We start from the raw sequence: 13193 nt of genomic DNA, 5'->3' as shown, positions 1-13193 counted from the left end.
AGATTTTCTTGTTTAGTTTTTTTGGCCAGCTACATCAAGGGAAGGGAGATAAAGTATATATTGTGTAGAACTAAATACTAAACTCAACAAATCTGCGAATAAAAAATGAACCTTATTAATAAATCATCACAACAAAAACAAAACTTCTTCAACAACCTCTTCACATCAAAGCTTCTCAAAGTAAGGCTAACATTCAAACCAGTGTAGTATTTTTTTTACACAGTGTATCGAACAGTTTCTCGGCGAAGGGGGAGGCAGAGTGTCACAACAGCGAGACAGAGACGAGCTCAATGTCTTTGGTGAAACGCATGGCTTCTCTGCGTAAAATTGGACGTGCGCATTTCCTTTTTTTGTCATCCTTATCTTTTAAAAATGTCTCGCCGTGATTGAGGGTAACTTAGGTCAGGGCGGAGAAGTGGTTAGCGCCGCAAAGCATTAACATCCCAGGTTCTGAAGTATTACTTATGTGAAAGTACTGAAGTATTTGCTGTAGAAAATAATCTAGTATTTAGCATAGAAAGTACAAAAATTAAATAAGTGTTTTAACTTTACAGCTTCGAAAACATCGTCTGTGGCGTTTGACATTCTGCACAGCGCCACCTACTGTGTCCATAGAGTGAAAACACACTCTATCTCTACCCCCACCTTAATCGAGCTCATTTTCTCCAGTTCAGCTTTAACCAAGTCCATAAGATTGCAGCCTATAGGCCAGTGTGACGCCTTATTTGAAAGCTAAGACCTACAAAACTGATCAACAGTAAATTGAGCTTTTTCCTCGGGTTGTCTTCACTTTTTTTTTTGATTTTTTTCCATCGCTTTCTCATTGGGTTTTCATCTAATTTTTGTCTCATTTATGTGGCTATTTAGACACATTTTTATGAAGCTTTTAGATTTGGGTAAAGCCAAACTGGAGAAAGGTGGAGGTTAAGAGGTTAAAAGAACAAAACACGCATGGCCAAAATTCTTTACTTTGGAGCTTTTGTAGAAATGCTGTGGAGTAGAAAGTATTATATTTATCTTTCAAATGCAGTGGAATAAAAGGAGAAAATTCTCAACACAAATGCTACCCAAGTAAAGAACAAATCCTTAAAAACTATTTAAATAGAGTCAGTAAATTTTAGGGATGCACCGATATCAGTATCGGGTATCGGGCTGATACCACATGCTTGTACTCATACTCGTACCCATTAATCAGGTCCCGATACCAGTAGCCGATACCACTTGACGTGTGGCCGGCGCTCCAACGGGGCGCAACTCTCCGCTGAGAAAATAGCAACAAACTGGAGAATTCTTTAGTGGAAATACAATATTCCACATAGAGCTGACTTTATTACAGACGATACTCCCTAAATCAGAGTCTGTGCTGGATTTAACCAGAGCCAAATGTTGTTAGCGCTGCAGTGTGGAGTCTGCAGTGTGTACAACATACAGGCTAATGATGCTAATGTTGCTAATGTTGCTAACTCGCGGCTAACAGTTCTGGCGATTCTTTTGCCATTTAATGCCCAGGGGCTTATTCATCTGAAAAACTAACCCAGCGACTAAAAAGATATTGAAAGTGCTTTTATGATGTGAGCTTCTATGTATTATTCTGTGTATATTTAATGAACTTTTGTAAGTATAGCATCAATCTGTCCAGGGACTGCGGGTGGAAATTTGCATTTTTGCTCTAACCTGGCACACGACATCTCTTCTGTCTTAGACTAATGTTGTTTGTGCATTGTCCCTGATCAAATAAAGAAAGAAAATAAAAAGTATAAAGAGATACTGCATATCCATATTGCATGTACAATATGCCTTGTACTCGTATTGGTATTCAGTATCAGCAAGTACTTAAATCAAAGTACTCGTATCGGCTTTAGAAAAAGTGGTATCGGTGCATCCCTAGTAAATTTACTTAATGACCGCAATCTGATTAAGGATATTTTACCTTAATTTGAGTAACACTAACTTGTCAATTGAAATAAAATCTACCAATGAAATTATTATTACAAGATAAGATGCAATAAGCAGTATCTTAAAGTCGTATTACATTGGCAGATCAAGGTAAAATATTCTTACTTCAAGTTCAACTTATTGTTTTATTTGTTTCTGCAGTGTACCTACTTTGCCATATTATTATATTATTTTATTACAAACCAAACATGTGTTTAAGTCTCTCCTTAAAGGTTATTATTCAAGCTTTTAAAATACTTTTGGAAAACTTGGTATTTCACATTTTAACAATTGTATATAAACGGGTATAATTCAGTGCTAAGTTCAACACAGGACGCCATTGTTTCCCGCGCAGATGTCTACTAAGCTTATTTTGTGTTGTGACAGAGAGCTCACAGCAGATTAGTGACAGCTACATGAGGGTTTGAGCGACGATTAAAAATGAGTGAGCGGCAGACGACAGCGCGGCGACGAGATGAAACCAGGGGAGAGAGAACAGAGGAGACGGGAGCTGACAGTCACACAACAGCAAAACAAAACAAAACTGAGAGCTTTAGACGAAACACGGGGGACTCTGACACTGCGCTCGCAAATAATTGGAATTTAGCTCAGAGTTTTCAGTCCTGCCATTGGGAAGGAGAATGCGAAAGAGTGCCGATACATGCCAGGTCCAACTGACTGTAGGGCTGTTTCTTCAACCAAGAAGCCGAACTCTCTCCTTCCGTTCCCTCTGCTGCCCCCTATTGTGTACATATATGTTTGATAAGGCTTTTGAACTAAGAGTTTGAGCGGGTCATCTCGTAAAATGGTAAAATGGTCTCAACTAATTTTCTGGACTATAAATCGCTCCGGAGTATAAGACGCACCAGCCAAAAAATGCGTAATGAAGAAGATAAAAACATTTATAACTGACTGCCATAAATGACTACCAATGACATCTATAGACGTCATTTGAAATCCAAACATTGACTGCCAATGACGTCTATAGACGTCAATTAGGTTTTTCAATGGGAACAGCTGCAACAAAGCCTTGAGCATGTCTGGTGTTAAAATCTTAGTTGTGCTGCCTAATGCTGCCACCTAGTGACTCAATAAAAGAGCTACAAGTTCTTTTATTGAGTCACTAGGTGGCAGCATTGCTCTTTCGTTTTCTCAGCTTTTTGGTCAGAAAAAAAGCTGAGAAACCTCTGGCAAGAAAACCTCTGGCAGTGGGGAGCTCTCTGATTTGAAAATGGCTGGTAGTCAATGAGTTAAGTGTGACGTCACGAATTCCGCTTCCGGGTCCTGGCAAACCGGCAAATATGCGAGAAAAAACTCTTAAAAACAACCATCAATATTTCTGAAACTCAACGGAGAGTTACTGAACCTACTTATTTCTCAGACTCATTAGCCAAAAATGCCGCACCTACTGCTAAAAAGGTATTATTTACTAAAGTCGGTACTTCCGGGGTTAGCGTAACTGCTGCGCCGTTAGCATATTTCTCCGCTAACCCGGATGCACCAATTTTTAGAGGCAGAAAATACATAATTTTAACAATTTTAAATCCCGTCTAGTCCCTTTCAATTGCACCTTTCAACTTCATGAATTATTAAACCACCCAAGTACCACCAGGCCAAGATCAAGAGGAAATCAGAACAAAACTGGATTTACAAATTGTCTAAAATGGATCTAAACTATATCTATATTAAGTATAAACCATGTCTAAACCAGAAAAAACACCAAATTTAAATGTGTTACTAAAGCATAAAAGTCCACAACTGCAGATGACCCTGACCTTAAGACTCCTAAATACCACCCATTGTATACAAAAAAGTAGCCAAATTAGAAATGTATTTACTCACTGACACTCATTTGGCTTTAACCATGGTATAACTAACTAAAGGGGGCGAGTGTTATGGCAGTACCGTTGACGACCAGCTCGGTGAAGCACTTCTCCTCGTCGACCACGCACTCGTACACCGCGTCGTCCGACAGACTGCACTTGTTTATGGTCAGGCTGCGGACATTCCCCACACTCTCCAACACGTACCTGCAAAAACACACGCGGTTCAGCCCTTGTGGAAATCTGCTCTGGACCCGTTTGTGTAAATTCCACCTGCTATTGATCTGACTCATTCTGTACTTTGCAGAAATTACTGTTTGTCCTTTTCCCATTTAACCTATTCGTCATCCAGCTCTCGTCGGGGAAACTAGTGCACTGTCCTTCGAACCACCTCCAGATCTTGAGTCAGGACTGATCGTGGTGCTTTTCTACCACGTTGTTTGTTTGGGGAAACAGCAAAGGAAGGAGGAAACCCATTAATGGATTTACTTACAGTTAAAGTCAATCCATTGGCTGCCCAAAAAATCCAATGTGTGTGTCATTTTCCAAGAGGGTTCCAATGATACAGTAAAAAGGTGAAGTTTCAGACCCCTGATGATGTCATATTTGTTTCCTTTTCTTACTATTACATTTTACTTTGGGTTGCCCTCAGGCTCAGCCCATTATAAGCTCATATTCTTTCTTTTCAACACAGCCTTGCTTGATCCGAGGCCTGAGATGAGCTTTCTTGAGTCAGGGACATAATATATAGGTAAGTTTTAGAAAGATTTTGAAATGTATTCCTGATGTGGTGTAGAGAGGCCCGACCAGGGACAGGAGTGGAAAACGTTTTGCATTTCATCAACTTGTTTTGTACTTTGTGGAATTGTAATGTTAAATATGCACCAAAACACACACTGATACACTTTTTACATTCATACAAGTGTCCTGGCCAAGGACACAACAACAATTTGCACCTGCCTAAAAACCAGCCTAAAAACACAAACGTTGGTTGGGGAGAGATCGCGAATACAAGCGGCCGAAATGAGTTTCCTTCGCAGGGTGGCTGGGCGCACCCTTCGAGATCCGGTGAGGAGCTCAGTTACCCGAGAGGAGCTCGGAGTAGAGTCGCTGCTCCTTCACGTCGAAAGGAGCCAGCTGAGGTGGCTCGGGCATCTGTTCCGGATCCCTCCTGGTCGCCTCCCGCAGGAGGTGCTCCAGGCATGTCCTAGTGGGACAAGGCCTCGTGGAAGACCCAGGACACGGTGGTGGGACTATGTCTCAGAGCTGGCCTGGTGTCGCCTCGGGGTCCCCCCAGAACAGCTGGAGAAGATGTGCGTGGATCGGGAAGTCTGGGCATCTCTGCTAAGACTGCTGCCCCCGCGACCCGGCCCCGGATAAAGCGGAAGAAAATGGATGGATGGATGGATGGATGGTTGGGGAGAGAAATCTGTGTCAGCTTTGTTGATGCTACTGTTAAAATGCACTTCCAGTATAAGCTGAATGTAACTAATGAAGTAACATGCAAGCTAACTTAGTTGATTAAGTAATTAAGTAATCAGTAAAGTAACTAAGTTACTTTTCAAAGGAGTAATCAGTATTTTATGACTTTTTCAAGTTATCTGTGGCAACACTGAAGACAGGTTACATAAAGACAAATTTCCCACTCGTGGGACAATAAAGTTTATCTGATCTATCTTATCTTATTGATGCATACGGCAATGCGTCATACAAGGGGCATGGCCTTGCCGAGGGGGAAGGAAGTATTGATGAAGACAGCAATTTGGGTATTTATGACGTATCTCCCATATTGGCGTTGTAAAAGCTGTTCCATTAATTCCTATGGGCGTCTATGCAGCAAATGCACAAAACTAGTATTTAAACTGGCATGTACGATGTGACCTGTAAATAGAGCTTTTTCTCACCGTATGGTCTGGAATGATGAAGCCTACGATGGCGAGATAAGAATGTCCATTTCATGGCATGCATAAAATTCTTTTTATTTCTTCATAATAAACAAATTATTAGATGATGTTTAGTGGCCGTTAGATGTCTATCTACATAATTTTTTGGAGTATTTTTCTAAAGGTTTTTTTCACTCACATAGGCGAGTGGTTGTGTGAAGCCATTGGTTGTAAAAGTTAAATCATAATGAAAAAAGAAAGTACCAAAAATGACCCCGATCAAAATGGGCCGCTTTACCATTAGATTATATACAGAACCTTCTCCACAACTACCACAAAAGACTCCAAGCTGTCATTGATGCCAAAGGGGGGGGCAATACACAGAATGGAGCAGGGTCATTTTCGTACTTTCTTTTTTTTTAAATCTTCTTATCTCTCCATCCATTAGCAAAAACATCTGTCTAATGTGTCATATGCAACATGGCGTGTGCGGGAGGCGAGGAGGACCATTTTGGGGCGTAGTTTTGCTTAAGGTAATTTGTTTCTGTTTGGGTGATAGCCAGCTATAATGATCATATCATATAGTATCATAGCGAGTGAATTTCTCCTTTGTGAGATCAGCAAAGTCCTGTCTCGAGAACCCCTGATCTCGACAATTGTGTAAGGCGTTTATTTCCTGAGGTGGTGCGCGGAGTGAGTCAGACGTATTTACTGTAGTCGCTCAGAGCTGAGACACTGCATAAAGTGAACCACGCACCACAGTGATGACAATACGAGTCCTCAAGGGCCGCGGCTGACGTCACTCACTCAACAACAATGGAGTCCAATAATCTCAAGGCCATGAAAACAGTGTAGGCTGCAGCGCGGTGACTCTCAGCGCTGCGGAAAATTAAAGTTAAAATGACTAATAGCTCTTATTGCAGTTGGAAAGGGAGTCAGAAGAGAGATTTTGAGATTAGAAGTGGACATGTTATGAATAAATGTGGCTTGAGACATTTTCTAGTGTCAGTAGTCATGTGTTACATTTTGAAATTTGAGGTCTTTGCAAAGAAAAGTCAGGAGGAGTGAGAGACTGGGCTGCTCAGGATTTCGGCTCCTTCCGAAACGAGCAGATTGGTAAGAGGTCTAACGCCAAACCGGATGTGCGTCAGCGTCCGCCATGATAAGAAGCCTCCGAATTGGGCTGTCAGTTTGGAAGGAGTTAGGAAAAGGAGCCTCAGTGCAAACTGTCATAGTCACTTTAGCATAGGGACCTCTGATGCTAACTAACCGGTGATTAGGAGCTATGTGCCATCCCATGAGCCACTGCACCGCCAATCCCCCGACCCCCCTCGCCCCCACCCTCAAGTGATTCATGCACAACCACTGCTGATCGACAGGTGCACATTTAATTAATAAAAATATGGAATAATATTCTGCACAAGCCAAACTTTATAAACGTGGCAAAATACATGCGGCATGCGCTTTTGTTTGCCTGCAGTCTGCCAATAACCTCAAAGAAGAAGAACAGCTGCTGTTGGTGATGTCACTTCCCCTTCCCCTGGGTAAGGACGGTCTAATTGGGCAAATGCTGCTGAAGCAAACGTTCACTAACTGCATAGAGATCGAACAGTTGACCCCATGAAAGGCTAAGGATCAGGAGCTAAGGTTAGGACATAGATTCTATAATTTGATGGTTTCAGTTTCGGTTGGCCGGGAGCTCCCTCTACATGTAATAGTGGGAATGTCACATAATGAAACAGTGAGAACAAGCGCAGAAAAGGTTTGGTGATGGATTATGGAGGTTTCTTTTTCCCCATCTGGCGCAATAAAATTCAGGAAATTTAGAAGAAGTAGTGAAGTTAGAAAGATGGTCAGAAACACCTGGCTGGAGGATTCACCAGTGGTTTTTAGTGGTAGTCAGCAGAGAATCTATCTTTTAAGCTAAATGAACTCTATTCCATGCGAAAAGAGGAAACTTAATGTTCTCACTTGGATGACGGCTTGATCTCCTGTCCGTTCTTCAGCCACCGGACGTTGGCGTTGGGGTCGGCCACCTCCACAGACATGGTGATCTTCTGCCCTTTCTCCTGCGAGTACTCAGACTCCAACTTCCTCAGGAACACTGTAAAGAGTGAGGGACACTGGGAGGTTAGGACACTGCCACGAGGACAAATATATAAAGGAACCTGAGAAGAAGCCAATGTTGTGTTGTAAGGGAGAAAAAGTCTTTAATAAGGCTCAATAAATGTGAAAAAACAGATATTCAGGGGGGAAGGTCTGGCATTGACTGGGCATCGGTTTAGAACTGCAAAGTTGATTGCAATCTAATCTGAATGGTCAAAATTGGTCCAATTTCCAACTAATTCGTCCAATTTCCTTTGAAAAATATAAAATCACGGGTTCATCCCTCGCCTGAACCAAGCGCATTTTGTCCCGTTTCGTTTCAAATCTAAAAACTTCTGGGCTGGAGGGCGATGGTCTAATGCATCATTTGACAGCTCAGACCTACTAAAGTGATCACGTTGTTGCCACATTTTTGACACATTTTCAAGCATTTTTGTTGTGTTTTTGTCTCTTTTTTCATCTCTTTTTTGTCTCTTTTTGTCATGTTTCTGTTGCTTTTTTGTTTCTTTTTTGTTACTTTTTTTGTTTTGATCACATTTTTGTCACTATTTTCTTGCTTTTCTGTTGCTCTTCTGTTGCTTTACTGTTGTGTTTTCATCCTTGTTTTCATCGCTATCTTGACGTACAACCAAACTGGAGAAAACGTGCTTGGTTCAGGTGGGAGTTAAGAGGTTAAAGCAAATTTAGCTCGTGCCACAATTGCTTAACTGCGCAGGGAAGACAATTTGATCACAGACATGATTAGAAAATTGGTGAAGGGACACTTTACCCGAAATAAACAAAACACAGGTGCATCGATGTGGAATATAGTTTAGCAGGAGGAAATCTCCAGTCGGTTTTTGCCTCATGGTCCTATAAATAAATCCCTTTTCATTAGTCACTCTTGCTCCGCTCACCGTCGCTGCTGCCGGCCTCCAGCTTCTTCAGCTCCTTCAGCCTCTTGAGCATGCCCCTGAGGTCCGTGATGCCGTACTGGAACGCGATCTTCTCGTAGTCGCACGCTTTGGCTTTTTTCAAAATGTCCCACACGTCCACCTCTGCCTCCACCACCCGCTTCTTCTTCGCCCTGGGTTTGTTCGGACAATGGCAATTATAGTCCAGATTAAGCGGAAGAGGAGGATAATACGTTCACAATTAAAAACTCAAAGTAGGTAGTTTGTGCTCACCTTTTCTTGAGGAGAACGCTGAAGTCCAACTCACCGGCGTCTTCATCTCCCCCTCCGCTGGAACAGAAAATGACAGAAGATATTTAAAAACGACTACAAAATCCTGTCTATTTAGGCTCCAGAGTGGGGAGGGGCTAATGAGAAATACAGTAAGAAAAAAGGGCTGCTAACACATGCCTGTTTCGGACTTTTCTTCAAACACAGAGGCAAGAACTGTCCAAGGAAGCACTTAAAACTGTAGAGCACAGTCCCAGCTTCTTCGGTTGTTTTGGAACGTTTATAGCAATGTTTTATTTTTATTTTAGATAGCCAGGTACCCTATACGATTGCTGTAGGAATGTTTCTGCTCCTTCTCTATCCGTTTTGAAAGTTCGCACTTGCTCAGTCCGTCAGAGTTGTGCAGTAAAAGCCAATATAAGGTAAGTAAATAATGAATAACATACAGAACACTGGCGGTGTGAGGTTTTAGAAAAAGTTGCGGAATGGCATTTTGAGGTCTTTCCACCCTGGGACCCTAGTTTGGAAGATATTCACTTACACACCCCAAAAACACCGGTTTCGTCAAGCTTGATATGCTGGGTTGATGAAATATTTTTGCGTTTAGTCCTGAACTTGACTTCGTGTGGACAGAGCCTCAAAATCAACCCGGATACTCAAGTGCATGTAAACGTACTTATTATTGACATATTTTTAGTTTTGTTGTGAGTGGCATGTAGATTAAATTGAATAAATCATGTTACTTTAAGGGACTATACGGAGTTTAAAAATGTTAAAACTAAGTATTTTCCTCCAGCCATGTCCTAATGTGTAGAATGAGCTCAGACCTGTTCACCACAACTGCCTCTAAAATCCTGCACTGTCACTCAAAAAGGTGTTAATTCGAGTCCGAAGTGCCGTCATGCACAAGCTTAATATAGAAGGTGCAGTTACACGTATGACCTGAGGTGGCAGTAGTGAGTATAAAATGGTCAACTTGAATCTAGCCCCTTTAACCTCTTAACCCCCGCCTGAACCAAGCACATTTTTTCCAGTTCGGCTTTACCCAAATCTAAAATCTTCTTGAAAACGCAAGAAAAGAGTGACAAAAACAAGGATGAAAACGCAACAATGTGACCCAAAACGCAATGAAAAGGGGACAAAAGAGCGGTAAAAAAGGTGATAAAAACACAACAAATAAGTGACAAAAAAGCATGAAAAGACGAATAAGAATGTGACGAAAACGCAACAAAAGAGAGACAAAAATATGACAAAAAGTGATGAAAAAGTGACCAAAAATGTGACAATAACACAACAAAAAAGTCACAAATAAGTAATGATTGGTAGCAGTTCATACAACCCCATGAACTGCTACCTTAACGTGGTGGGGTTGTTTGAGTGCCCGAATGATCCGAGGAGCTATGTTGTCCGGGGCTTTATGCCCCTGGTAGGGTCTCCCATGGCAAACAGGTCCGAGGTGACGGGTCAGACGAAGAGCAGTTCAGAAGACCCCAATGGACGTACGACATTCAAGGACCGTGACGTCGCCCGGCATGGCGCAGCCGGGGCCCCACCCTGGAGCCAGACCTGGGGTTGGGGCCCGAACGCGAGCGTCTGGTGGCCGGGTCTCTGCCCACGGGGCCCGGCCGGGCCCAGCCCGAAGGGACGACGTGGGCCCGCCCTCCTGTGGACCCACCACCCGCAGAGGGATCCGTAGGGGTCGGGTGCGGAGAGGACTGGGTGGCAGTCAGAGGCAGGTGCCTCGACGACCTGGTCCGCATGCACAGCTTCTGGCGTTCGGGACATGGAACGTCACCTCGCTGGGGGGGAAGGAGCCTGAGCTTGTGCGGGAGGTTGAGAGATACCGACTAGATATAGTCGGGCTCACCTCCACGCACAGCTTGGGTTCCGGATCCCAACTCCTGGAGAGAGGCTGGACTCTCCATTTTTCTGGAGTTGCCCGCGGGGAGAGGCGGCGGGCTGGGGTGGGTTTGCTCATATCCCCCCAGCTCAGCCGCCACGTGTTGGAGTTCACCCCGGTGGACGAGAGGGTCGCGTCCCTACGCCTTCGGGTCGGGGACAGGTCTCTCACCGTTGTTTCGGCCTACGGGCCCAACATCGGTGCAGAGTACCCGGCCTTCTTAGAGTCCCTGGGAGGGGTACTAGATAGTGCTCCGACTGGGGACTCCATTGTTCTGCTGGGGGACTTCAACGCCCATGTGGGTAACGACAGTGAGACCTGGGAGGGGGTGATTGGGAAGAACGGCCTCCCCGATCTGAACCCGAGTGGTGTTCTGTTATTGGACTTCTGTGCTAGTCACAGTTTGTCCATAACGAACACCATGTTCGAGCACAAGGGTGTCCATAAGTGCACGTGGCACCAGGACACCCTAGGCAGGAGGTCGATGATCGACTTTGTAGTTGTGTCGTCTGACCTCCGGCCGTGTGTCTCGGACACTCGGGTGAAGAGAGGGGCTGAGCTGTCAACTGATCACCACCTGGTGGTGAGCTGGATCCGCTGGCAGGGGAGGAAGCCGGTCAGACCTGGCAGGCCCAAGCGTGTTGTGAGGGTCTGCTGGGAACGTCTGGTGGATCCCTCTGTCAGTGGGGTCTTCAACTCCCACCTCCGGAAGAGCTTCTCCCAGATTCCGGGGGAGGCGGGGGACATGGAGTCAGAGTGGACTCTGTTCTCCTCCTCCATTGTCGATGCGGCTGCTCGTAGTTGTGGCCGTAAGGTCTCTGGTGCCTGTCGCGGCGGCAATCCCCGAACCCGGTGGTGGCGCCCGGAAGTAAGGGATGCCGTCAAGCTGAAGAAGGAGTCCTACCTGGCCTTGTTGGCTTGTGGGACTCCTGAGGCAGCTGAGAGGTACCGGCAGGCCAAGCGTGCTGCGGCTCGTGCGGTCGCGGAGGCTAAAACTCGGGTCTGGGAGGAGTTCGGGGAGGCCATGGAGGAAGACTATCGGTCGGCCTCGAAGAGATTCTGGCAAACCATCCGGCGCCTCAGGAGGGGGAAGCAGTGCTTCACCAACACTGTTTACAGTGCGGGTGGGGAGCTGCTGACCTCGACTGGGGATGTCGTCGGGCGGTGGAAGGAGTACTTCGAGGACCTCCTCAATCCCGTCGTCACGTCTTCCAATGAGGAAGCAGAGGCTGGGGACTCGGAGGTGGGCTCGCCCATCACCGGGGCTGAAGTCACCAAGGTGGTGAGAAAGCTCCTTGGTGGCAAGGCTCCGGGGGTGGATGAGATTCGCCCTGAGTACCTTAAGTCTCTGGATGTTGTAGGACTGTCTTGGCTGACACGTCTCTGCAACATCGCGTGGCGGTCGGGGACAGTGCCCCTGGATTGGCAGACCGGGGTGGTGGTCCCTCTCTTTAAAAAGGGGGATCGGAGGGTGTGTTCCAATTACAGAGGAATCACCCTCCTTAGCCTCCCCGGTAAGGTCTATTCCGGGGTGCTGGAGAGGAGGATCCGGCCGATGGTTGAACCTCGGATCCAGGAGGAACAATGCGGTTTTCGTCCTGGTCGTGGCACACTGGACCAACTCTATACCCTTCATCGGGTACTCGAGGGTTCGTGGGAGTTCGCCCAACCAGTCCACATGTGTTTTGTGGATCTGGAGAAAGCGTTCGACCGCGTCCCTCGTGGTGCCCTGTGGGGGGTGCTCCGGGAGTATGGGGTCCGGGGCCCTCTGCTAAGGGCTGTCCGTTCCCTGTATGACCGCAGCAGGAGCTTGGTTCGCATTGCCGGCAGTAAGTCAGACCTGTTCCCGGTGCGTGTTGGTCTCCGCCAGGGCTGCCCTTTGTCACCGGTTCTGTTCATTACTTTTATGGACAGAATTTCTAGGCGCAGCCAGGGGCCGGAGGGTGTCCGGTTTGGGAGCCTCAGAGTCTCATCTCTGCTGTTTGCGGACGATGTTGTTCTGATGGCTTCAACGAACCAGGACCTTCAGCACGCACTGGGGCGGTTTGCAGCCGAGTGTGTAGCGGCCGGGATGAGGATCAGCACCTCCAAATCCGAGGCCATGGTTCTCCACCGGAAAAAGGTGGTTTCCCCTCTTCAGGTCGGTGGGGAGTCCTTGCCTCAAGTGGAGGAGTTCAAGTATCTCGGGGTCTTGTTCACGAGTGAGGGACGGATGGAGCGTGAGATCGATAGACGGATCGGTGCGGCGTCAGCAGTGATGCGGTCGCTGTATCGGTCTGTCGTGGTGAAGAGGGAGCTGAGTCGGAGGGCAAAGCTCTCGATTTACCGATCGATCTACGTTCCCACCCTCACCTATGGTCATGAGATTTGGGTCATGACCGAA

The 13193-nt window shown here is 45.8% G+C and overlaps 2 protein-coding genes across 3 annotated transcripts in view; both read right to left on the bottom strand.

The window, feature by feature from the left end:
* mybpc2a (myosin binding protein Ca) overlaps positions 1 to 13193 on the bottom strand; it is a 94058-nt gene that overhangs the window by 60332 nt on the left and 20533 nt on the right. For both annotated transcript variants that reach the window (XM_079564374.1, XM_079564373.1), the window contains exons 6-9: positions 8914 to 8970; positions 8644 to 8813; positions 7613 to 7745; positions 3841 to 3965 (exon numbers count right to left, since the gene is read on the bottom strand). In XM_079564374.1, coding sequence (XP_079420500.1) covers positions 3841 to 3965; positions 7613 to 7745; positions 8644 to 8813; positions 8914 to 8970 — 485 coding nt within the window. The remainder of the gene's footprint in view (positions 1 to 3840; positions 3966 to 7612; positions 7746 to 8643; positions 8814 to 8913; positions 8971 to 13193) is intronic.
* The window catches only part of LOC306968995 (C-reactive protein-like), a 289059-nt gene continuing 285086 nt past the window's right edge, over positions 9221 to 13193 (bottom strand). Inside the window, exon 4 of the mRNA XM_079564602.1 lies at positions 9221 to 9231. The gene's annotated coding sequence lies outside the window, so the exon portion shown is untranslated. The remainder of the gene's footprint in view (positions 9232 to 13193) is intronic.

Source organism: Gobius niger (assembly GCF_951799975.1).
Source record: "Gobius niger genome assembly, chromosome: 10".
NCBI lineage: Eukaryota > Metazoa > Chordata > Actinopteri > Gobiiformes > Gobiidae > Gobius > Gobius niger.
The sequence above is the reverse complement of the archived record's forward strand: the minus strand, read 5'-3'. Positions and strand labels throughout refer to the sequence as shown.